At 36.2% G+C, this 25495-nt stretch overlaps 1 protein-coding gene across 4 annotated transcripts in view; it reads right to left on the minus strand.

The window, feature by feature from the left end:
* Positions 1–4975: 4975 nt before the first annotated feature.
* The window catches only part of SCYL2 (SCY1 like pseudokinase 2), a 38794-nt gene continuing 18274 nt past the window's right edge, over positions 4976–25495 (minus strand). For all 4 annotated transcript variants that reach the window (XM_075058187.1, XM_075058184.1, XM_075058186.1 and 1 more), the window contains 11 exons: positions 23351–23476; positions 21706–21882; positions 17850–17972; positions 16447–16560; positions 15837–15969; positions 14614–14732; positions 13867–13967; positions 13041–13107; positions 12824–12913; positions 11596–11715; positions 4976–11008 (listed from right to left, as the gene is read on the minus strand). In XM_075058187.1, the coding sequence (XP_074914288.1) occupies positions 10358–11008; positions 11596–11715; positions 12824–12913; positions 13041–13107; positions 13867–13967; positions 14614–14732; positions 15837–15969; positions 16447–16560; positions 17850–17972; positions 21706–21882; positions 23351–23476 (1821 nt within the window). In that variant the 3' untranslated portion in view covers positions 4976–10357. The remainder of the gene's footprint in view (positions 11009–11595; positions 11716–12823; positions 12914–13040; positions 13108–13866; positions 13968–14613; positions 14733–15836; positions 15970–16446; positions 16561–17849; positions 17973–21705; positions 21883–23350; positions 23477–25495) is intronic.

Consider the following 25495-nt stretch of genomic DNA (forward strand, 5'->3'; position numbering starts at 1 on the left):
GTTGGAAAGGGCTGAGTGGGAACGAGGGAGAAGGATGACTGAGCACTCACATTCATCTTAAAAACAGAGCTGAAAATCCACATATGCTACAGTTTCCTTGGGAGGGGGAGTTGTGTTTATGCTGAACTGCAGGTAACGCTTATTTATATTAGAATAAAATAAGTTCCAGAATACCTTTCATGTAGCCCCTTCTCACTGAAAAACATTGATTATGGCATAGAGAGAGACACAGCTTAAACTGGTAAGTCAACTTTTTGTTTCATTGAGCAAAATAAGTCTGTTTAATATTTTAAAACCGGACAACCTGTATCAGTGACTAAGTATGTCACCTCTTACAATCTATAAATTAGAAAATTCAAAAAACACATTTCTGCCAGACTTTTACAGATACTCATATTGCTAAGCTAGCGAAAATCACTGGCTAAGCACCTAGCACCAGTTGCATGTTTTTTTGAAACTGTAGAAAGGATATCAGATCTATTTCCATTTTAAAGCATTAGTTTTTCAAAGTTAAGAAACTGAGCAACACTACAGAAGCAAAATCTGCTTGTCCCTTACAATGCACGCATAAAAAAGAACTGAAGAAAAATGCAATTCATCAGCTGTGGCATCCTGAAGGACACGGTGACCAGTAATGCACAGTTCAGGACAGTGCTTGTAGTTACTAATATTTTTGTTCAAATAAATGTGTTTTAAAACACACAGGTTTAATAAAGTTCCTTTTTTTTTAATTAATCTAACCTCTGTGTAGTTTTCTATATTGAATATTTTACCTACCTTTCACCAGAAAACGGCTGCTACAGCAAAACAGGTGGGGAGAAAAAAAAAAAAAAAAAAAAAAAAAAAAGAGTAATTTATTCAACTTTCTAATCATAGTCATTCAATCTAACCAAGTAGTCATTTCCAACAAAACCAAACACACAGGAATGAAACGTTCCCGTAAGTGTGTTATGGCTAAATTAAACCTGAGCCCAAGCAGCCACCGTCAGGCGCAGTTAAGCTCTCTGATGAGGCAGCAGCAGCCAGCACCCTCCGCACAGGCAATTTCGGAATTTGAACCGATGGGGTGGGCGGGGGGCCCCATCTCAAAGAAAACAAGTCCATGCCTACGGGGCCGGCACTGCACGCTCTGTCATTTGGGCAGATGACAGTTTCCACTCTCCTTTCTTCTTTTTTTTTTTTTTTTTTTCCCCCCAGCTCTTCCCTGGAATCTACCTCTCTGCTCTGAACGGTTGCTGTATCACTCCGGGATCTGGATTCGGTGATCCTCTGGATCACTCCCTTACCTGCAGCTGCTTTTACCGTTTCTCCCTCGCTCTCACGCTGCCCGTAGAATGGGTAGCGAAGGAGACACGTCCCCGCTCATCAGCCGCCTCTATCGCCCAGGCCGGCCGCCGGCCAGAGCTGGACCGTCGAGCGGAGATGCAGAGCCGCACGTTAGGGTCCCTCCTGCAGCCCCTGATGGCAAAGCAACCATCTCCAGCTGAAGAGCAACAGGCACAAAGTTCAGGCTGCCACTGTCTTAAATTCAGCTTTCTCTGACCAAGTATCACCAGGAAAAAAAAAAAAAAAAAAAAAAAAATCTGTCAGAGCCCTCTGATTTTTGTTGCCCTTCTACAATTTTACACAGCCACGCGCTGCCTGTGGGCATTGACGTAGCAAAGAAAAGGGAAGCGAGAGGAGCTGCAAGAGATGGGCTGCGCCAGAAAGGGTCTGGGAAAGTAGCAGGCAGAGTCCTAAGAAAAATTCTGATGGAAGAAGTGCAGTACATGGGACTGAGCTCAGTTAAGCTGGCAATTACGCGCAAAGAGACCTCCGCTTATTTAGTTTCTCCAATGTGCAGAAAATCAAGGCTTTGTACTACCTATGTCATGAAAAGAATAAGGAAACACCTCCTACCCAGCAGCCAGTTAATGATCTAATAAGCTTAACTAATAGTTATAGAGCTTGTTTAATCAAAGAGCTTCGACTGTACGGTTCTGGTTTGCAAAATGTGGCAGTGAGTGTAATGCAAAGGTGGTATTTCACAGCAAATCTCTCTTGTAATGGTTGTCAATCAGTAAGAATCAAGCAATGAATTCTTTAGGAAACATAAAGCATATACGCACAAACTACAAAAAACTCAACTAATTTTAAAGAGTTTCCTGCTTGCCAAAAAATAAAACTGGATTAATCAATAATTTAATCCTGCATAGGATAACAATGAAAATACATTAGTACTTTATATTGAAAACATTCAGGCTGCAGAAATGGCATTTAGTATCTCTCAAGTCAGAAATCTGCACCAAAACCTACTTCTCTTGCTAGTTTTATATAACAGATCAAGGCTTTGAGCATAGCTGGCATCAAAATTTGATGTAGTGTGTTCCAAATATTAAAATTATATTTTTAATTTTTTTAAACAGATTTTTTCTATCCTGTAACCCAGTAAAGCCAGGGTTTGTAGTATGCTTTTTGGGGAAAGGCTACATTGAAAGTTCCTGGTTAACAACAAAAGTATGAAAATGACATTTTAGTGTAATTTTATTTTTCCTGATTCTCCTGCTCTGATTTTGTAAGATACAACAATTGTAAGATACAACTATTTTTAGAAATTATTTTTTTAAATAAATAAATCTATCTAGTGCCATGATAGGATAGATTCTTTAGACAAAATTTATTGCTCTAGTTACAGATGTATCTGATGACTTCATTAGCATTTTTCCTTCTTTGAAGTCACTTTTGTGACATCAGCTAAGCACTTACACCTTTGGTGTCATAGGTAAGCTATTATTTTATCAGCACAGCAGGGGCAGGAATCTCTCTTCTAGTTTTTGGTTTCTCTTTTCTAATTTTTTTGAGTTCTCTTCTCTAGTATTTGATTTTTCTGTTTGGAAAATAAGCCAGTTATCCTTCCTTGTGGTATCTGGTTCTTAAGTCACCTGCAGGAAAGGAAGCTCTTCAAAGTTTTGTTTTTGTTTACTCTTACAAACCATAGCCTTAAGCTAGAATTAAGGAGCCACTGAGACAGACATGAACAAATGCTGCTTGTGTAGTAACTTCATGCCCCAACACCAAACCCCTCTGTTTTCAGGTCAAAGATAATAAGGTTTTCATTGATGTAGTTTCAAATGGAACTTCCTCTTTGATTATCCTTGATTTGAATCGCTAATTACTGCAGAACAGTGTAAAACCTAGCCTTTTGAATGTTGTGTAAAAGGTGATACATTTTAAGAAATTCCATTAAAAAAGGCCAAATAATGATTAAGACGCAAGCAAAAAGCTTGACAAAAAAAATTTAAAAATTGCTAAGTAGATATAGGCAGGCCATTAAATCTCTATTATTTCTAAGTTCCAAATTGCTCCACATCCACAACTGCCTTAATTTGCAGTAAGAAACTGCTCTAGAGCCGTAATAACATTGTTCATAGGCAGGTGTCCTACAAAGGAAAAAAGGAAAGATTTTTTTTTTTAAAGTTTATAGTTTAACTCTAAAATTTATGCCTAGAATACTTAGTAAATTATTTTAGAGCTTGAATAACTAGTATTTATTTAGCTGCTCTGGGGTTTGTGCATGGGTAGGAGTTAGTGTCTGAATTCCTGGTTTGTAAGTTCGTCACAACAGATTGGAACCCACCCTGCCACCCTAAGAGCCAGTTTTCCAATCTACCGAGCAACTGCAGTGGTCCCCAGCTGGTGACACGAGCGCAGGGAGCCTCCGAGATGCAGGACAAGCGCATTTGTGTCCGGCAACAAGAAGAGAACATCGAATGAACCTTTTTTGCATAACTCCTCACAAACGGCTCATTTCCTACACCCACAGAGCCGCATTCCTCACAGCTGCAAACTTGATAGGGAAACAGAGCTCTACACTGATATCAAAAGGATTAACCCAAAGCTCTGGTGCATGACATACCTAAAGAGGGGACTAGAGATATTTAAGTGACGAAGCAGAGACCATTAGCTGCCAATATCAAAGTATTCCAGGCAAAGAACAACCAACTGCAAAGATCTCCAGTCTTAGGTTATCTAATTCATGAGTTTATGACACTGGCAATTTTAAGCCACAACAAACCAATCCAGAACATCTGGATTTCAGCACTTGAGACTTTCCTGCTTAGGAAACAGGTAACAGTTACAGATCCTACCAACGTCCAGAAACGGAGGGGACAAAGAGAACATTGCCGCGGCGAAGGACATGCAAGTCAGATCAGGACTGGGACCTGCGGAGCAATTTAAGGCAGGCATTTTCTCGGCAGGGTGCCATCAAGTATGTCTCCACCATACTGAAAGCTCCTCTCTTATCTTCTGCTGCTGCTGGCTGAAAGCTGGCATGTTACAAGGCTGTATTCCCTTGCTGGACACAGCTGTGGGAGGAACGGGGATGCTGTCATCCTCAGCAAACGAAAATGAAGAGGGCATCGGAGCCACCTGATGTTACCCTTCCACTTCCACCTAATCCATCTCTTTCCTCCTTTACTCTCTCCTCCCATACCATGTCCAGCCAACAATGATGCTTCTAAGCAGATCAGACCTCAGATGTCTCATACTTGACCAATTTATACCAGACAAAAAGCTGAGAACTAGCTTCCTTCAGAGTGCTGGCAAACTCCAAGCCTGACAAAGCAGTGTATCTTGAAACCCAGGTTTAGCGAAAGGGCTGGTTTCTGGGTAAACAAGCAGTGAAAATATAAACTGAGATCGCTATGGGGCATCAGAACCCCAGATTCTGACGCGGGCTTAGTGTGCTTTCAGGAAAAGTAAATGCTAATTTTAGAGACATCTACTGCGTCAGTTTTTCCCCAGGACTTTTATTCTTTGCATGAAGGCAGTATGTGATCACATTTTACAAATGTCTGGACAGCAACCACTCTAAGAAATGAGCTCAAAATTACGTGGGATAAAATGCATTTCAAACAAAATATACAGTGATAAAGTTTTCTACATAAGTTGATTTTACGGAAATTTTAAATAAAAATATCTTCCAACATGAAAATACGAAAAGTTCATTTATTTCTATAGGCAACCTCATTCAGAGTACAAAGTGATATGAATTTCTCAAAACTGTCACTGTACCTTTTACATATTTTTTAAGTAACTGATCTAAAAGCTGATAGAAGAATAAATTTGGTTTTGAAGAGCTGTCCAATAAACCGGATATACACTAATGCCATGCTATGACAGTTCTATTTATGAATCACAGCTGACACTACAGTAACATCACTTTATAAATCTCATGAGAATTTTAATATTTTACAATCAAAACATAAAACTGCCACTAGTACAGAGACTGTACGATTAGACAAATAAACAAGTATTAAATATTTTGCACAAGGCCTGAGTTCACTATAACACATTTTGATTTACAACTTCATCTCAGAAATCTGTACAGCAGTTAGAACTGTTTCAGAGAACTTAAAGACAATACAACTTCAGGGGCTTATTTGTTCTGTTGATACAAATGTGAGGCCTAGAAGGCAAAGGGATTTGGTGTATGAATCCAAGGTTTTACTGCCTTGTGTAATCTCCTTGTAAAGCAGTCAAAACCTAATGGAAAGTAAGGTACAAGGCAGAACCTCACTTGAAAATCAGCTAACTCATCTGAAGTTCTCCAGACAGGTTTCCCTCACAGCTATTTCAGAGTAATAGTTCACAATGAGTATATAAAATGCAGCATATCTCTTAACAAAGAACAAAAAAGGGTCACATATACAACAGGGTATTTTTTCTGTACTCCCCCTCCCCATATTTCTTTCATTGGAAATGGCACAAATAAGAGCTATCCCACCCACGCCCAATAAAAAACTCCTAATCAATAAACAAAGTTCACTCTAAAGTCCAAAAACTTCATCTGCAATGAGAGATCCAGTGTTCATAGACTTGTTTTAAAAACTTTCCTTTTCTGCTCAAGTCACGTCGATGTAGGCAGACTAAGCATGTAAATTGATAATAGACAACAAAAGTATCATATAATTGTTAGCCTGTATGGAAGCCTTGTGGAATTTGACTCAAATCTAACTTCTCATTTATTCATTGCTCTTTTGGTGCAATTGAACTGAAAAATCTAAAATCCCGTAATCTATACACACACTTACTTATCTATCTACAGACATAGATAACATTATAACAGGGGATATAATACAAAAGTTAACACATATTTTTCTTACTTTAAAAGGCCATTGGGGTATTTGTTAAAGTTCCACATAAATGTGAATCAGGTGCTGCTAAAAGACAAAACTTAACAGAAAAGGAAAGTTTTAAATAATAAGGCTTGAAATGTTGTGCACCTATACATCCAAAAATTCAGCCTTTTACTTGGGGTACTCAGCATCTGTGCAGACCTGTAAGGCCACAACGTCTCCACAACATTTCTAATTCACATCACCATTGAGAGAGGAAGACATAGTATCTTCCTTAAAACAAACTAGGGCATTCTACCCATGTTCCCAGTAAAATTTCTCTACCCATCTCCCAAATAATTGGTGGGCTCCTTTAGCTTTCGGAAGACTCCTCTGGTACTGCTGTCCTCCTGCATGAGCAGGTTCCACAGGCTGTTCTGTGCCTTATTCGCACCACTTGTGTGATGAAAAGGAACAGAAAATCTGCTCCCTCCTCCCTCCTTGAAATGACACTTGTGCCATTTCACTCCCTGTTTCTCTCCTCTTGAGAGAGGCAGACCTAGGGGCTCCCAATCTAATCTGTAAGTCAGTAGTTTCAAGGTTCCTCTCCATCAGACCCAGCAGAGAAGGTTTTTCAAGCCTCTCTAATACATTCCTTCTATCTAGCAAGATTAGTCTCTTTTCCAAGACTGAGTCTGCAGAGAATGCTTCCGAGACTTTCATACTTAAAACCAAATGGAACCAATAGTCCTAACATGGAAAACATCGCTGTCTTGGTGCAGTCACGTTCATTTAGCAAACACCAGAGCAGCCAAAGCACAACTGATGCTTATACTTAAGATGCAGCTAATTCCACTTCTCTTCTTTTCTCCTTCTGTAGCAAACATAATATAGATAAACCAATTAAAGAATAGGAACTTACTCCCTTCTCTTTACCTCTCCTTTACAAATGAATGTGAAGTAAACCAGGTGGGCCGGGCAGTTCAGCCCAGACCCTGCTCTCATTTCCACAGCAGAATGAAGATCTGCTCGCAGCGGGTGAGCACAGAAGGTGCACAGGGTGGAGGCTGTAAAGCGGTGATATGACCTGCCAGGCTTCCACATTTTTTCCTTTAAATTAGGTTGACTGCAAAGGGCAGAAATTTTGTGTAATTTATAGATTGTTCAAGGCATTGTAAAAAGAACTTAGGTTACTTTTTCAGTAACAGAATTTGCAATTTCTTAATCAGACACCAATTTCAAACCTGCGTTCTCCATTTTGTTTTGCATTAGGGCTAGATGGTCCCTCTGCTTCAGGCCAAGCTAGATATAACGCCGCTCTCCATCCAAGTCCAGAAACAGAAGGTCCCTGGAATGCCCATATTTTGTAACATTGTCCCTTCCTCTCACTCTTTCGCAAACAACAACTTGGATGTGAAGTACCCCTGTTGTTCCCAAACGATGCTATTCACTCTGGCCACAACATGAGTCTTCCAGCCTCTTGCAGGGCCTCACAATGATGACTTTTCAGTGGAGAGATAGCTGGACAAGGCTTCCTAAAGAAAAACTGTTGTAGCAGGAGCCAAGTGGCACATGGCCTTAGGGTGACTTAGCTCTTGCAACTCCTCTTTCCTTTAAGTTAAGAAGAAATAATTAGGGAACTTCACACACAGCCAGTTTCCTGACACACTAAGCAGGAAGCATCTACAAGGAAGAAGGATTTGACCCTCTCATTTTAACTGAAGTTATTTCTTCTTTTTTATTTTTAAATAACTAGAAAATTTTGTTATAACTTTCATCAGCACCCTTTTCAGTTTTCTTTGTTGTTATTCTTCTACTCTCGTCATTCTGAAAATTGCAGCAAACGAGAAATCAAAATTATGTTCTCAAATATAAGTAGAAAAAGAAATCATATTACTTAAGCCAGATAAAGATCTTACTCCATCACATTACCACCGCATAGAAAAGCCTCTCTTAATTTGAACTTGCAGGATTTTTTTGACTGTTCTTACAAATGAGATAATATTCTCACAGATAGCCCATGCCAAAAGCACATACCCCAACCCCCGCAGTTTAGAATGTCTACCATATAAAATCTGATCTATTTTTTTTCATTTAGTTTTCCCTCCAATAGGTTAAATTAATATCCAGTTCTGAGAAGCCCCCAGTCCAGGGGGATCAGGGACTGAAACCCCAGATCAGGACACTGACATTTAAGACTGCCTTTACCATGGATGTATTAATTTAATACATTGTAGAGTCCTAAGAGATGTTATTTTTTATATTTCCAAATAATTTAGAGGAATACAGATTCAAGTAATTCTTTAAAGGCTTGCCTTAAGTTACCCTAACAAAATGTAGCTTTCAAAAGTTGACACAAAAGAAGACATTAGTGTGATTGAGAGTATAGAGTACTAGTAACTGCAAATGAACTTAAACAGTTTAACAGTTCTAGTATTGTCTTAAGTTTACACAGATATCTTAACATAACCTACAATGTTTGCCATGAATATTAACAGCACATAAGCATCACAATGTGTTAGGTATTCTAAACCACAATTTCACTGGTCCCAGGTATTTTAAAATAATAGGACTAAGGCAGCAGCTATAATACATAAACAATTCTTTAAGAAATATGCTTAATGCTATTACCGCTTAGAACCGTGGAAATATAACAAAATACAAGTCACATTTACAGCATAAGGCCTTTTGGTTTCTTAAGCAGCAAATGAAAGAACAATTTCTTCAGTGAAAGGCTTTGAAAAATAAAGCATGTAGGCTTTCCATAAAAAAGGTAACTAGTTCTTTCCTTCTCAAAATAGCCAGCTATAGTCTTCAAAATAGTATGTAAGAAAGCTCTTGAAATTCCTAGGAAAGAAAAAGTTAAAACCCAACAGTAGTATCTGACAGAGCAGATTCTATCATGGGCAAGCTGAACATACACCTTCTGGGAAATAGTAGAAACCACTGTTTGGTTTTCTGGAGAGCTTTATTAAATTTGGAGTAATACAATAAAAAGGATCTGAAATACCTGTGTATTTACCATATAGTCTAGAGCTTACAAATCTGTAATTGAGAACTTGTTTCATATTAATCTATCCTTCATAAGGATGTAAGTTAAAACAAAACTAAAATTAAATAGTTTATTCTAGTCAAGGCAATTTACGGCAGTCTGCTTTTTCACACAACCATGTCCAACTTGCATGAGGCAATCCTTTTCCATCTTCTCAATGGAGCCAAAAACTATGAAGTAATTCAAGATATTTCTGTGTAACTAAACAGTGTATGTTTATTTACACTGAACTGCTTAGTTACACAGTTGGGGCAGTCAACATCTGAATTTTACAGAGAACATTCTTTTTAGGAGGTTCCATAACTACTCACAGTCTTTTTTCACACCAGTTAGAAGCAGTATCAAATTAGCCAAAACACTGGAATATATAATAGATGTGATCAAATCACCACAAGTATTTTAAAATCCTGCTTAAGTGGTATGTTGCTTTTGCTGTGGGGCTGGTAACAAGGATCTGGCATTACAAAACAGGTTGTAAACCAGCATGACCATTGGAGCAGTGTTCTTACTCTGTCCCAAACTTGCACCAAATTTTAAAACAACTTCTTATGCCTCCTGAATCTTCTTGTAGTTTACTACCACCTTAATCACCTTGTAAGAGAAGAGATACAAAATACTTTCTCTTCTTAGCCTCTTACACAGTTACTGGCTAAAGATCTTTCTATATAACATGGCTAACAAAACTTCTTGAGGCAGCTTAAGAATTTACTTTTTGCAAATTGTCATATGACAAAAGGACAGTTTGTGCCACATTCATGCAACACAAATCATCAGTAAGAATTTAGCAGACACTGAAAGGACTGGCCTGCAGGATTGCGTTCACTGGTGTTATTACCCCCTAAGGATTTTTGTTCAATTTAAGAAACAAAATTTTGTAGGAAATTTCATAGAAGTTGATTGAGTACACTTCCGAATAATTTTGAAATACTTAGCTGCTTCTTTTTTGATTGAGCATATGCATCCTACCTTCAGTGCTCTGATGTTCGGTAAAGAGACAGGAAATCTTTAGCATGTAAGATGACTTTGCACTTACGCAATTCCACTGCAGTACCAGGTGAATGCAAAATCAAGTCTTTTTTCCAGTGCAGAAGTCTTTACTCTGCTGGGCTGAAAGTTTCCTCAAGTCATGCTTTTACTAATCAAAAAAAGATGTTAATCAGCTTACCCATGATCCAAATTTCATCGATCTTTGAAAGAAGAAAACATTTTACCCAAAAAGATCTTTTAAGTCATTACTAGCTGAGCTGCTGTTTGTCATTGTGTTCGCTGGTTGTGCAAAGTTCTGAGGAGCAAAGAAAGGATTACCCTGTATACCAAAGCCAGGCTGTCCTATCATGTTCATCTGAGGTCCCAAGACTGAACTGCTCGCACTTGGGGACCCTTGTGGGGGTACAAACTGATTAACCCACTGGCTTGATTTCTGTTGAGCCAACTGTTTCATACTAACTTTGGGTTTTTGAGGACCAAAAAGATTATCTAAAGCAGACATATCTGGGGGTCTGTTTTGTTGCGTCAGTGGAGACATCGCAGATGCAGCATTCATAGGACTGTAATTTGGCATATTGGCAGTTGGTACAATGTTCATCTTGGTTGTTCCTGTTGCACTTGGACCACTGAAGAAATTCTGAGTGGTGGGACCAGCTCCCATACTGAATCCAGCAGTCTGAAAACCCATAGTCGGATTTAGTCCGTTTGTTATATTTCTCTTTGTGTTGTCAATAGGTGATGAAAATCCCATTCCAACACCCATAGAAGGGACAGAAGAGAAGCTGTTCGAAGATGCAACTTTAGCTTTGTTGATAGAATGGCTAGTCAAAGATGACATATTATCTATCAAGGTATCTGTCAAGTCTTTTGTCTGCAAAATACATAAAATGCAGTTAAACGCTTTTCCTGTACAAACATGAGCAGTCTTTATCATTGCTCCTGCAGAAGTGGCATTCATTTTTCAGAAATTAGAATTTAATGCATGGAATTGGGCATGAAATGTAATTATACACAAAAGCAATTAGGTCATTTTCATTCTTTGCTACTTAGAACTTATCATTATGCAGCTTTAATTTGACAGCTAAGAATACACTAAGTACTACTGTGACATTTGCTTACATGCCCCATTCGTATCCTCAAGCCCTTTATATATTTAGTTAATAAACTCTTCAGAGCAAAACCCTTTTTTAATATGTGCTTTTTCCTTATCTAGAACAATGGCCTTCCAATAATAATTATTCCTTTGGAAACTCCTGCAATTTAAAAAGTGGGAAATATTGCTAATGATGCAAATGGAAGGCAGATTAAAATTTCTTTTAGTTTTTCTCAGCTGTGCCATTGCACTACTAGTGAAAATAAAGGTGATTCACAGGAGAAAAACATGCTAAATGCATAGACTTGAAAGGAAAAAGCACCACAGCTCTAACGGAAACACTGCCGTAGTTTGTTCTTTCTCACCTGCTTCACTGGAGGTGTTATTGCAGTTGCTTGTGGCTTGAGAGGTTGCTGGCTTTTCAGTTTCTGTGCCTGTTCTTGTTCTTTAGCTAACTTTTGCTTCTCTTCAAGTGTAAGTGATGCCTTTAAAAGGGAAAGTACTGACACTAAGTTGCACAGAATGGGTATTCTTACATTGATTTCACAAATAGCACTGCCATTTCAATAATATGTGGTAGAACAATACATATTATTTCACAAAAGGGAAAGTGGATAAGCACAAAATTATAAGATTTATCATATTGCTAAAAAGTACTTAAAGCAAATAAATACAATATTAAGTAGCATAATGAGAAATTTGAGCAGATGTCAAATAAAGAGGCATCACAACAAAACTATTTTAGCTTTGTCTTCTTAATGTTGGGCATAAGAAAAAGTGTTCTTCACAGTTTTTGTTTTTATATGGTTACCAACTGGCACTTGATACAGAACTGCAACTGACCATGGAGTTGGAAAGGGAACTTTATTCTAAGATTGCTTAAGAGGCTTTTCAGGATTTTAACTCTACTTTTGTTAACGATGAAGAATAAAATCATAAAATCATTCCCCCTTAGTCTAAAATTAGTGAGAGGGTTCAGATAATTAGAAATGGAAATGATAAAATGTATAGATTCTGGGAAGCCATTTACATAACTAATAGTATGAAAAGAATTTTACAGTAGTTTATACTTAAGTTTAATATTCTCTGTCATGTCATGCTTTTTCTTTGCTTTTTGTATTCATCCCCGTATTGACTGTTCATTTTCACTTAACTGAATTGTAAGGTAAATGTTAGTCTCTGCTACTACATGAAATTCTGCATCTTAGTGTCTTCTCTGTTTGTGATTTTATCATAAAAGTTGCCTATTTTGATTTTCCTATCTAAATCCACTGCTGAAGTTTCAGTTTCATTGAAATCTATAATTAAGGAGAAAGAAAATGACCAAAAATTTATAATCCTAATGCTGCCTACTTTGTGCAAAGCTATTTTCAAGCAAAGGCTTTCATAGAAATTCAAGGATATGATTTGAACATTTTCCAGTGGACCTTCACATGTGACTATGTATGGTGCTGTGCTACACAAAAGCAGTTAGTTTTTCTTTTAAAGCTTTAAATATGGTAAATATTTACACATACTCTTTTTACGCAACAGTATCAGCCTTGTATTAAACAGACAGATGTAACAGGATTCCAAAAACAAAGTAAAACACACCTTTTTCTGTTTTGATGACATCTCATTCTCTTTAGTATCAGATGTACTAGTTAGAAGGTCAGTTCCACTAGTATTAAACACCTTGTCAATCTGTTTAAGTTCAAAGAAACAAAACTTAGTTATTTGAAATGTTATAATTTAATGCAACATAAATATTGACTAAGTAATTTTAAATTTCAAATTTCTATATGTAACGCAATAAAATATTGTTGCTTACCTGATTACTTGTACTACTAGATCGTGCCTCTTCAGACACACTCATTTGGTTAGCAATATCCAAAGATCTATATAATGCAGAGTATACATTTTACAAAAAGGTAACTTTGCAGTCACATCCACAACACTAACTCAGCAATGCAGATTATTCTTCTGCATTTAAATAATACCAAAAAATTGCATTATGAGAGCACTGCCATTTTTACAGAACGCCTGCAGGAGACTGGAAAATGTTAATATTCTAAATAGTAAAGATTTCCTAATGATCATTTCACACAGTCTTAGTTCCTCCTTCTGAACGGGGTGACACAGACTTTGGGTAGCCCAAGATAATCTGACTCAGAAATCTCACCTCGTATCAGACTCCATAAAATAGCTCTAAATATCTTCAAGTATCACTGCCTTCTAAAAGGCTGCAATGTTTACGTTTCTCCAGTATGGTGAATGTTCCCAATAACTACAGAAAAGCAACTTAACATACAGAAGCAAGACATAAACTGTACTAGTGGAGCTCAGTATGAACTTTTACATTTAATGAATTAATTAAAAATTATTGACTCAAAATAATAAACTGTGACTGAACTGTATAAAAGTAAAGGATTTTATTCTATAAAACCATTGACATCACAATATTATTATCATTCTAGGACTAATAAATCTCAGCTGACAACTGTGCTTATCTGAGGTAATTCTCAACTACTGAAGTAAGAATTACCTAGATTTTTTATTGCTATGGCTAGAGTTTTCTCTCATTTGCTAAAAAATTAACTGAAATTTATCTCTGCTCACTTGTTCCTTCCCTAATACACATGTAAAGAAACACTTACTTCTGTTGCTCTTGCATGACATGAAGTTGCTCCAGTTTTGTTTTATGTTCTGCCTCCAATCTATTAAGCATATCTTTTATAACACAAATAAAAGAATTGAACTGTAAAAGAAATATACAAGAAGTCTGGATTTTGCTGTGATGGAATTCAGACATGTATAACTTAAAAGGCAATATCTCATCAAACTTACAATACACAGTCTCAGATAAACCGCACATTTTAAAATGATTTATATTCCACCTTCATATCCTCCATTAGATACCCAACTACAAGCAGAGTGTATACTCAAAACAGTGAAAAGTATGTATTGCAAAAAAAACCCCAAACAGTGGGGCAACCCAGACAAAAAACCCACAGATTAATATTACCAGATTAATTTTCAAAAAAATTCCTATGATTGCACTCCTATATTATCTGCAACATTTACAAACAAGAGCAAGGGAAGAAACATTAAGTTGCACTTTAGCTTTTAATCTGCATTGTAATTATGTTAGTGGCTAACTGCTTTTGCAGGATATTTGGAAGGTGATAGTATTAATTTTGAAATTTTATACTAGATAAGTTAAATCCACTGAAAAATAACAAGCTCTACACACACAAATACAGTAATACTGGCAGGTTTTTTGGTTTTGTTTGTTTGCTTTTACAACAGACAGAAACATACGGTAGCGTATGAATTTTTCTCTGTTTAAATCTATTTTCTGCCAATTTATCAAGTAAAAGCATGCAACATAGTCATGTTCCTACCTGATTGAGATTAAGATTGTTCTCAATACTAAGAGGAATCAGATGGGGCAATACTTTTCCTGCAAGCTGTTCTTTGGTAATTCCCAACTTCTTATGAGTAAATGTACATTTGTAAATACCTGACATAAAACATCAAAATAGCAAAAATTGTTTAGTAAACAGTGTGAACAAAGTAGCCCAAGTATATAAAATTGATTTCAGCCCATCATTTCCAAACTAGGGTTCACTTATCCACTGTATCCACATAGAATTCAGGAGTAATACAACTGAAGTAAAAGATATACCGTCCCTCATTCTCAGACAGCAAATACAAGTCAAAGCTGCAAGGATTAAGGGAAACGGGCACCTTTAAATTTGTACTGATAGATGCCCTCTTGCTGATTTTGAGCAAATCAAAATAATGCTACCATCACGTATTATTACAGTGTTTAATGGGGGCTGCTGCCAGTACAGCTCAGCTTGTTGTTACAAATGGTCTTCTGTCTACTACTTTGTTGTCAGTAAGAGAAATGGCCACCGTCTTCCAGACATGGCCACGTAGTGACACCTCTTGGTAGTGACTCTGGTCATCTGGTCTCCTTGAGCCCATTCCAGTTGTTAAAATCACACATCCTGAGTTAGGCAAGCACCAGAGCGGCACAAGGAAAGCACAACTGGGAGTGAGGCTCCCCCTTCCAGAAGTAACAAGCCATTAGGGTTTGTCAACTATTTTGTGAAACCTCACCCAGACCATGCTCTATTTCAGTGCAAAGGCAGCCATGTTTGCTTACATGTCCAACAAAATGAGTCTACCAAAACCTGCAGTGAAGAGCAGCAGATTTGTGTACAATCATTTATAGTATCTGACATGCAAGAGTGGTAAGAGAAGGCAATAGTAACATCTTAAAACCTCCAGCAGCATCTGAAAGAAGACAGACCACACACTCTTTTGAGGAAAACAGCCTCTCTGGCTGCATGGACCATACAGTCCATGAAAGCGTCACAGCCCAAGAACTGCAATGAGTACTCAGAACTGCATTGGGCCTTGAAGACTACCAATATATGTACTAGTGTTCGGAAGTACACGCAATACATAAGGTAACTGAATAGGGGCATACTTACAGGAAGGTTTTAGCAGTCATTTTAGCGATACCCTATGTAGACATTATCAATGATAATATAGAAAGCTTTCATATTTACAACATCAAAGCACAGAAGAGGAGAAAGTTGAAAGTATTAATTACCTAAAATTCCCATTAGCACTGCAGGTTCCTTGGATGGAATTTGTTGTAGGAAGGGCAAAATATCATCAAGCACAAACCATTTATCCAAGTACTCCAAAATCTTGCCTAAGCACACTAGTGAGTTTACCCGGACCTGTGAAGTATGATAAGAATTAAACAAACTCTTTACTATATTTTTGCCTAAGGAAAAAAAAACCCTTACAGAACTCATACTTAGAAGAAAACAGGCGCTACTGAAACTACAACCTTCATACCTGAAAATTCAAGACAAGTTAAAAAACCTCTTTTGTGTCATAAAAGAAAAATACACATAGTTACACACTGCTCACAAAGCCTTGGCTTTTCTGCATGACAAACACTGTTAACACATATTATTGTGGAATACACTTCAAGAATTTTTACAGTATTATTAACACAATAAGTTGTTAACAACTTTAAAAATTGTTAAACACTGCTTTTGTATTTGTAAAAAGTAAAAAAAAAAAATTTTCAAAAAGAAAACAGCACATTGATGGGCTTTAATTTAAAGACACAACAGCAGAAAAGCCAAAATAATTAAAGGTAACAACATTTTCTGAGGAGTGACAGATAAAATTATTAGGATACTTACAGCAAGAGAGGAAGTTTGCAAACATGCATTTTTAATTCTTGGAATTAATGAATTTTTCATTGATGGGTAATCTATCAAATTGGCAAACGTAGGAATTATATTTAGGCAAAGCTCCTATAAAAAAAATTCTGCATAAGTTTAAAAAGAAACATGCAAGTTTATTATAAAATTAGTACTAATATTACTCAAGATCAATATTAGTTTAAAATGTCTTCTTAAGCTTTTCTTTTAAGGAAATATTTAAGGAAATATCATGTTCATCTAAGCTGACCTTAATCTATCAGACTCACTTAAAAATAGCCAGAATAATAAAGCATCACGATATGTATGCAGAACATTGGAAAATAGTTTTCAAAAAAAGAGTATTCATAAATTTATAGTAAAATATTTGGATTACAAGAATATCTTACATTTTCACAACACACCTTTAAATAAAAACCTGCTTTTATTACATTGAACTTTAACATTTTCCTACATAAGTCAAGCAAATTTGAATGAGTACTATCAACAACACTGCAGCATCATAATGATAGGCTGGAAGATAAAGGAGCATATCTAGATTAAATATACTTAAGCAATAGAGAAAAAAAAATACCCAATTTCAGACCAATCTCAAAAAAATAAGAGACAGCAATATTAAGTATATGCTGCAAAGAAATACCTGAGTAACCAAACTACTAATGCAGAAAAAGAGACTCACGCCAGGTATTTAGAAACAAAACCCTTTCTCTATAATATTGCAAAGGCTTTGCAAAGGTAAAAGTCACATCTGATTATCCAAATCCTTCTTTAAGAAATATTTTGTTTGTGTACCTCCCCCTCCCACTCTTGAATGCCTTTGGGTAACTGGAAGTTAATTCCAGTAGAAGAATGTTTTAAAAAAAAAAACAAAGAAGAACCTTAGAAAGGTAGAGAAAGCATAAAGAGAAAAATTAAAATATGGATACATAAAAATGTCACCAGAAGGTATATTAATATGATTTTACAGCAAATCAGGTCTTCCAAGGTCAGCACGCGTGTTCTTACCAGTAGAACCTCAGAATAAGACACCTCTCATTGACTGGTAAGAGCATGCATGCCTGCATACTTGCTGCTGCACAGGCAATGTAGTATAAATGCACATCCTACTTTTTTCTATCGCGGCTAGTAGGAATTTAGGATAAGAGCAGTAGAACAACAGTCAAGTGGTTACTCCCTGGAAAATAAGGGAACTAAATTTCATTTTACTAAAACAAGTTTTCTTTAATAAAACATTACTCTCTTTCAAAATTCAGGATTATTGCTCAGCTTTAGCTTTTTTTTTTTTTTCAAGTAAACAAAAACATGCATATACAAAAAGCTGGCACACCAGCTTAAAGAAAAGAGAAAAAAATTGTTTTAAATAAAGGCTGCAGTTACTATACCTGGATCTGAATTGAAGGTGCTTCCAAGGCTCTATAAACCATTGGTAGAACACTGTTCTTTATTTCATCTGGTGGAGTTTTGGTTAGAAGCAAGTCCATTTTTTGCAGGAAGATCAACAAGATCTATTAAAAGAAAGACAATTCAGAAGCCAAAAGTTTTAACTCCAGAAACACATACTTAAAATTTAAAGTGTGTTGTATCATATCACAAAAACTTCAGAAGTTTTCTTGTAACTCAGTAAATGTGATCACTTACCATGTTGCTTGCCTGAAGGCATGGAAGACAAAAAACACTTTGACATATTATTGCATTTTAAAAACAGCAAATACAAATCAAACAAAATATGCATATTCTAGACTAATCCTTCTGGAATAAGATATCATAACGGCTACGGAAGGAGTTCTTGTTTCTATTTACAACATGGTCTTTTGTTAAAATCCACCCACAGAAAATCTTTATACACACATCACTATTGAAAAAGCTAAACTTTCAAAAAACTATGGCTCAAATGCCGTCCCCTCAAAGCATTTGATCACAACTTCACATATAAAAGCGGTATTCCACCTGTATCTAGAACCAAAATAGAGACACAATGAAAAGAATGTTACAGCTACTATATGGACACAAAATACCTTTATTCTATTTCACAGGGAAATTGTGTATCATAAAATGACAAATCCTAAACAAAAAAATTCACATCACGTTAACCTAAAAAGCAACACTAGAATAGCATATTTACATATTGGATTCACCTTGCTTAGGCTTAGCCATCTAAAAGTTAGCTGCTATTCTAAGTTACTCATCCAGGCTCAGCCTCCAATACAGACCGTGATGTAACTCTTAAGACTCATGTCTCATCTCAGATAAGTGAGACAATGTGCTACAGGTGACTTTGACTATCCATTGCTATCTAGACTCCTTTTAGAAAATAGGTTAGTCTAGGTGGATAAATCATGGTGAATGGTACCACAGTAATAATAAAAAGCCAAGTATTTAATAGGAGGAAAAGATTTCATGCTTCTATGTCAAATAAACAGAAGCATCAAAGTGTAGAAATAAAAGTGTACTAAGACCACATTACAAGTTTCCCCCTTTCATTTGCTTTCCTTTACAGGGAAGAAAAAGAAATTCTTTTAAACTGCAGCTAATGTGTGTTTCCTAATTGTATATTTATAATTACCTAAACTGTACACATACACACACATACTCACTCAATCATTCCATGAACATTAATTCTGATGCAATATCCCCAAATTTGGGAGAATAGGGTGAGATGGACCAGACCAGTTGTAAAGTTAAGATTTTACAATCATTCTTGAATAAAGAATTTTTATTTTGTCCTAAACTTGGCTCTTTCAAAGCTACATGCGCTCATAACACTGTTCTTCTCTCATGTAGCAACGCTGTAATACTGTGACATGACATTTTCTATGTGAGTTAAATGTATAGTTTTGGAGGATAGTCTGATTGTTACTGTAAATTTGAAAAGGACATGAATGAAACCTGTTATTTAACAATTAGAAAAGCTCCTTTAAAATAAGAACCAGACATTTGAACATGTAACAGACTACTTTTAAGTTAAACATTGTACTATATAGTTATTTAGATTTCACAGAAGCAGTTCAGCTGTTTTCCACGGGTTGTCAATGCTTTTCAACTAAGATAACATAAAGCTGAATCGCTTTTGATATCTCTCTCTACCATCTTTAACTAGAAAGTGGTTCATGCTGTTCCAATGAATCCCTTTTATTTTTAGCTTTCTAAGGTCATATTTGATACTTTCTATCTATCTAAGTAGAAACTAAGATTTTAACAGTCACAGATTCACACACACCAGCTAATAAGCAAGCAGCAGCAGTTGCACTTTAAACAGTAACACTAAAGATGTGCTTCATTCATTAATACAGAGCCCGGTACTTGTCAGGGTACGCTTTGGTGTACTGAATTAGAATATGAATTCACAGCACATCATATGCTAATTCTCTATAGATTCCCCTAGATATAAATTAAGGGTTTGTCTACACTGGGAAGCTATGTCATAGTAAGCTAGGATGTTAATTTACAGCACACCCGTTACTCCACGCTAACTCCAAGAGTATGAAGTGAATGACTGGTTTAAATAAATATTCCATTTTCATATTATAAATTCCCTCACACAAAGACACTATGAACACTGGATAATAATTTCTTCACACTGAATTACAGCAGCTTCCCTATGATACATTCATTTCCTAACTCAAGTAGCCTATGAAAGCCAAGCAACAGACCCCTCATACAAATCTAAAACATCTTGAGAGAGTGTTTGGAAGAAACACTGGCACCTTCCCCGTCCGCCCCTCTCCATGAGTTACAAACACTCAGGAACTGAACATTTTTGCCTTGCACAAAGACAGTCAGATCTAGAATTCTGTCCTCTGGCAGCCTGAACCTTTTTTTTTTTTTTTTTTCCTAAATTGCTGGTATATTAACTTTGAAAACCTGTCCAAGATTAAACTTTGCCAAACTAAAAAGACCACAGAAATAATGGTAGAAAAAGCCATCTAGTACTTAGTGTGCATTAAAAACGTCAACATAAGAATTTAATATACAGTATCTAGAAAGCTAGAGAAAAACTTTGCAAAGCTTGCTCTTTATGAGCTGACCCCAAGTCTGTATTTTGCTTCCCTCATTTCTCAGGAAATAAAACAGCTTTTGTGCCCATTATGCTCCAGATATAACTTTGAGACAAACTTTTTGCTGTGAGGATTGTCTCACAAATCTGATGTTAAAGGTAGCAAAACACAATGTTACCTTTTAGGATGAAACGGCACAAATAAGATGTTCACTGGCTTTTGGTTGGTTAGATGCTTAATTTTTTCAAAACAACAACAAAGCTAACATAAAGCCTCAGTGTACCAAAAGTAAACAGCATTAAGTAATTCTAATTTTCTGAGGTATTCTCAATTACACAACTGTCCCCCTTCCCAGTATAATGAGAGTTCTCTGATCCGGTTTTCTGAAACCCAGAAATAAAAGATCTTCTTGTTCACTCCTATGTTTATCTTGCCCCTTAAGTGCTCTGCAGAGAAATAATAGCATCCTGCAGTAAAACAAGGTGAGCTAGTAGGAATGTGTAGCTGCCTTTTATCTGTGGAGGCACAATGCCTAACTTAGTGACAGAATTCTCAGGAATCATCATGCACATGGTGTTGACAAAAGGATGCAAATGTTTTGCTCCTTTACAATAATGAGAATGTCTTACTACTTTTATGCATGTAAACAACAGAAAAAAGCATATTTTACTTACACAATACATTTGTCAAAATGAAACTAATTCAGAAATTTGCGCACAGCCCTCCAATAAATACTATTTTATTATTATCAATAAACAACACTTTTAAGAAGTGTCAAAGTTATAACTTTTCCACCCCATGATCCCAGTGCCAGCAATCTGGATACAAGAAAAAAGAAAAAAATCATAGGTTCAGCTACTGATAGAGTATATGCAAACATTGTACTGTACAACCCTGCTCAGTTAGGCTAGGTAAGTGATAAAATGCTTACAAATATACCTTCTACAACCAACCAAAAATAACAGTTGAGTGGTAAATTAAATGTTTCCTTTTTTGCTAATCTAATCTCATCTATAAATGCAAATATACCCTCAGAAAACCCATCTAAAAAAGCAGGGGTAGAAGCCTTGTGAATTTCCTGGAAAAAATCTATTTTGTATGAATGAAGACTGACTGCCTGGACAACTATAGAGCAGGCTGGGCAATCAGTGTGAAGCTGGAAAAGGGAAATAGAACAATTAGTCATTTTTCAGGGGAAAAAACACCAAAGAGAAAAATTGTAATCTGAACAATATTAACATACCTGGATTGGTTCTTGCTGCTTAAAAACAGGACCAAGATCAGGCAGAATGAGCCTGATATATTCTTCTTTGGTGCATTCCTCAGCAATTAGGAGAACATTAGGCAAGACAAAGGGTACCATATCAGGATTCACAAATTCAGAAGTCAGGCAAGGCAAAATTCGCTGAATTATAACACGCTAAAAGAAAAAAAGCAAGAATGCATCCGATTGTACTGCATTGCAGTAAGTTACTATCATGCCGGCTAAACAGCTTTTGTATTAACCTAATTATTTACAAAAAAGCAGACAGACAATTTTGAACTTTGAACTCTTATTTTCACAGTACACTCTAGCTAATTTACACTGTGCTACTTTGCTTACTTTTCTCTGTTTGCGCTCAAAACATAACTGGAGACTGTAACAACTGCAAAGGTCAACAAAAAGCAACTAACTGTACAGAAAATAGGACTTTCAGCCACATACATGAATTACGAAAACCTTATTCTATATGCTTTCTTAAAAAAGACCCTTAAAAAAGACCCTATCACCCCCAGAAAATAATCAGTTTTTCTATTCCCCATCACTCACTTAACAAACACATAATCCTACTATACCTCCCTGTAAAACTCCAGGTACATTCCCTAAATGGGATTCTGCTAAGAAATAAGTATTTACACTGTGGATGTCTACTGTAGAGTTAGACATCCTTAAATGCTTTTGAAGTCAATAAAGAGAAATACACAGTTCAAGGGCATAGTCCCTTCCCTCACAAAATATACTTTCAAAAAAAAAAAAAAAAAAAAATGCCCTAAAGGTGATTAGGTCTGTCAGTGGCTGTCTAAAGTTAGGTGAAATACATCCCCTCTATTTCCAAATTCAAAGGATCAACGATTTCTGATCAAAGGAAAAAATTACTAAATTAAAAAGAAAAGAGTATTAAACATGAAGTCTGAATTTTGCACTGTGTAGTTCAAAACAGAATTAAAAATAAAGAAATTTAACACAATGGTTGAGAAGCTCAGCTATTCTATTATGTATTAAACTAATACTATTTTTCTATCGCATATGCATTATGCCTTATATAAATTAAAGAATACCACAAAAGGAAAAGGAGTCAGTCTAGACATAGTGTCTAACTCTACACAGAAGAAATCTGTAATGACAGACATTTGCCTTTGAGGCTTCTGGGCGCTGCTAGCACAAGAAAGCACTTAGTCTGTTCAGGGAAGGAAGCTTTGCATCATTCAACATTAAAGTACTGCCTGGCTATGAAAAAACTTGAAGCAATCTTATTGGGAGAAAAGGTGGCAAGATGACTTCAAAGAGCTAGGATAAAAACTGGAAACAAAGGGAAAGCCTTGTAAGTGGAGGGAAGACACCTCCCTTTCAAAGCAGGATGAACTACAAGAGGACATGCAAATGATGGTGCCTTACACGTACTGATAGCACAATTTGACATGTTCCATTTAAAGAATTATTGATAGCTGAGGAGTATTTCCACACCAATTATTTTCTAATCTTCCCTTCTTTCCTACTACTCCATTCTGACAGTCTCATGGCAGTCTACTATGGTACAGTCCTACACAAAATCCAGCATTCCAAGATTTAGAATGTTAACAGATGTTCACATATTTTTAAACTATTTCAAGACATCATACAGACATACCTTAGGTAGTTTTGGCAGAACCTTTGGTAGCCCTTTAAAAAACTGTGATTTCTGAAGGTTATCCCTTTGAAATAATGAATCAAAATACTGAAGCGTCATTGCTCCTACATCATCGAAGAATGGTATCTAAAAATAAGATTAAAAGCTTGTGATCTGGAGGGAGACAACATTAACACTGTTACAAAGATCCCCAAATATAATCATCTGTTCACCTTTTCAATGCACTATAGTAAACCTTTACAATGATGTGCCTGCAACTAACAATTAGAAAGTTAATTATTAAGATGGAATTTTCCTAGCATTCTAAAGAAACGCAAGCATGTTATATGCATCTAGTTAACTTACTGTATGTGAAATAATTTTTTGTCTACAAAAAATGGAATGAAAAGTAAAAACCTTGATTAAAAGTTCTGCTAGGAATAATTATGCTACTTAGTATTACAACAAAGGATTACCTACTATGCCATCCAGATCTGCAAACTTACAATGAATCAACAAGCATTTATATGCAATAAATGTGTAATTATATAAATTTCTCTGCAATGTTCAGACACACTTGTAAATCCTGTCCACTATAATTTCTCACATGATCTCCCATGTTTGCATTACTTCAGCAAAGAGGGCGCAGGCTGTCTTTAAGTATTGTCTAACAATGCATATGCACAGAGCAGACTTATAAAGATGGCACCAGTAAAATACCAGGGGAGTTCATCTATAGCCGTGGTGTATCATATTAATACTGATAGAGATGCTTCATCGTAAATGAAAGATTGATAAAAATGCATGATGATAACAAGATTGTTTATATAAAAATCCGTCCCCAAATATTCAGCCTTCAGTTAGCAGATGAACAAACAGAGTAGAAGAGTGTCTATCCCAGACCTACACAGACTGGAATGAAAAGTTCTGCATTCAAAAATTTGCACAGGTAAGATTCTGCCTTCCTGCTAGCTCTCAGTTTTAGGGAGGGATATATCAAACCTCATGGGCTCACAACAGTTAAAGACAAAGCATGGCCTCTCAGTCTATTTGGACACTTGTTTTCAGTTCAGAAATTTGTGCAAAAAAGGCTATAAAAACATTTAAAGAAGCTCTGCTGTAAGGCAGAAAGAGAAGCCAGTAAGAGTAGGGCAATAAAGAAAAAAAGAATCAGAAAAGCGGATTGGAGTAGGGCAATACAGAACAGAAGCATCTATTGGCAGAGAATTCAAGCTAGTCTGCACTGTAAACTTATATTCTGTCTTCTAGATCACACACCGAAATGTATGTGATCATGGAATTCTACACAGGTTAACACAAACTAGTTAAAACTAGCAAGGTAAACTTGCCCATGTCAAGCTTAATTTTAGCTCATGTCATGCTGGCCATAACAAACCGCTTTTAAAACTGAAGCTTTAATATCTTTACCCTACAATTCAGTCTGCAGTGCAGACATGGTAAAAGAGAGTTAACATCTTTATAAAACCATACTGCTTAATACAACCATTTACAGATCTGTTTGTTGTAGTCCTTCAGACAAATGAGCTGATACCCGAGTAATATTTGCCAATTTCCTCACTACCCATCTTTCAGCACATATGTTGGCAGAACCATTACCTGTTCCCCCTCCCTTCTCCACTCACTATTTCTTCCAACTGTTAAGACACTGATTTTTCTCTCTGCATACAATCTTTTTACATGACAGGAAAAGAAGAAAATTGTTTAGCTAAGCAAATCTATAAGCAGGAACCTGAAAGGCTATGAGATATGAGAAAATAGGCCATAAGACAAAGGAAGGATCATGCTTTTAAGTTCTACTTTCGGATGGGAAAGCGGAGGAAGAGTTTGTCAAATTAAAACTTAAATTATCCTACTTGCAATTAATTTTTGCTTTATTATGGCAAGTAAGCTCCAAATACATTTTAAGCTATTCTTCCACATACTTAAGAATACACCAAAAATCATAAGCCAAAAGTTAATCCTTACATTTACTGCCCTTTATCATTTTATGGCTTTAAAATCCTTCCAGTACAGTTTTAAAAAGACTGAATTCTATAAAAGCAATAGCATAGAAAATAATTCCAACTGTATTGGAAAGCAATAAAATAGCATTGCATTGAATGACTATTCTAAATTCTGTCTCAGCACCCACTTCTTCCATATTAA

The sequence above is a fragment of the Buteo buteo genome, chromosome 26, assembly GCF_964188355.1.
Source record: "Buteo buteo chromosome 26, bButBut1.hap1.1, whole genome shotgun sequence".
NCBI classification, from domain to species: domain Eukaryota; kingdom Metazoa; phylum Chordata; class Aves; order Accipitriformes; family Accipitridae; genus Buteo; species Buteo buteo.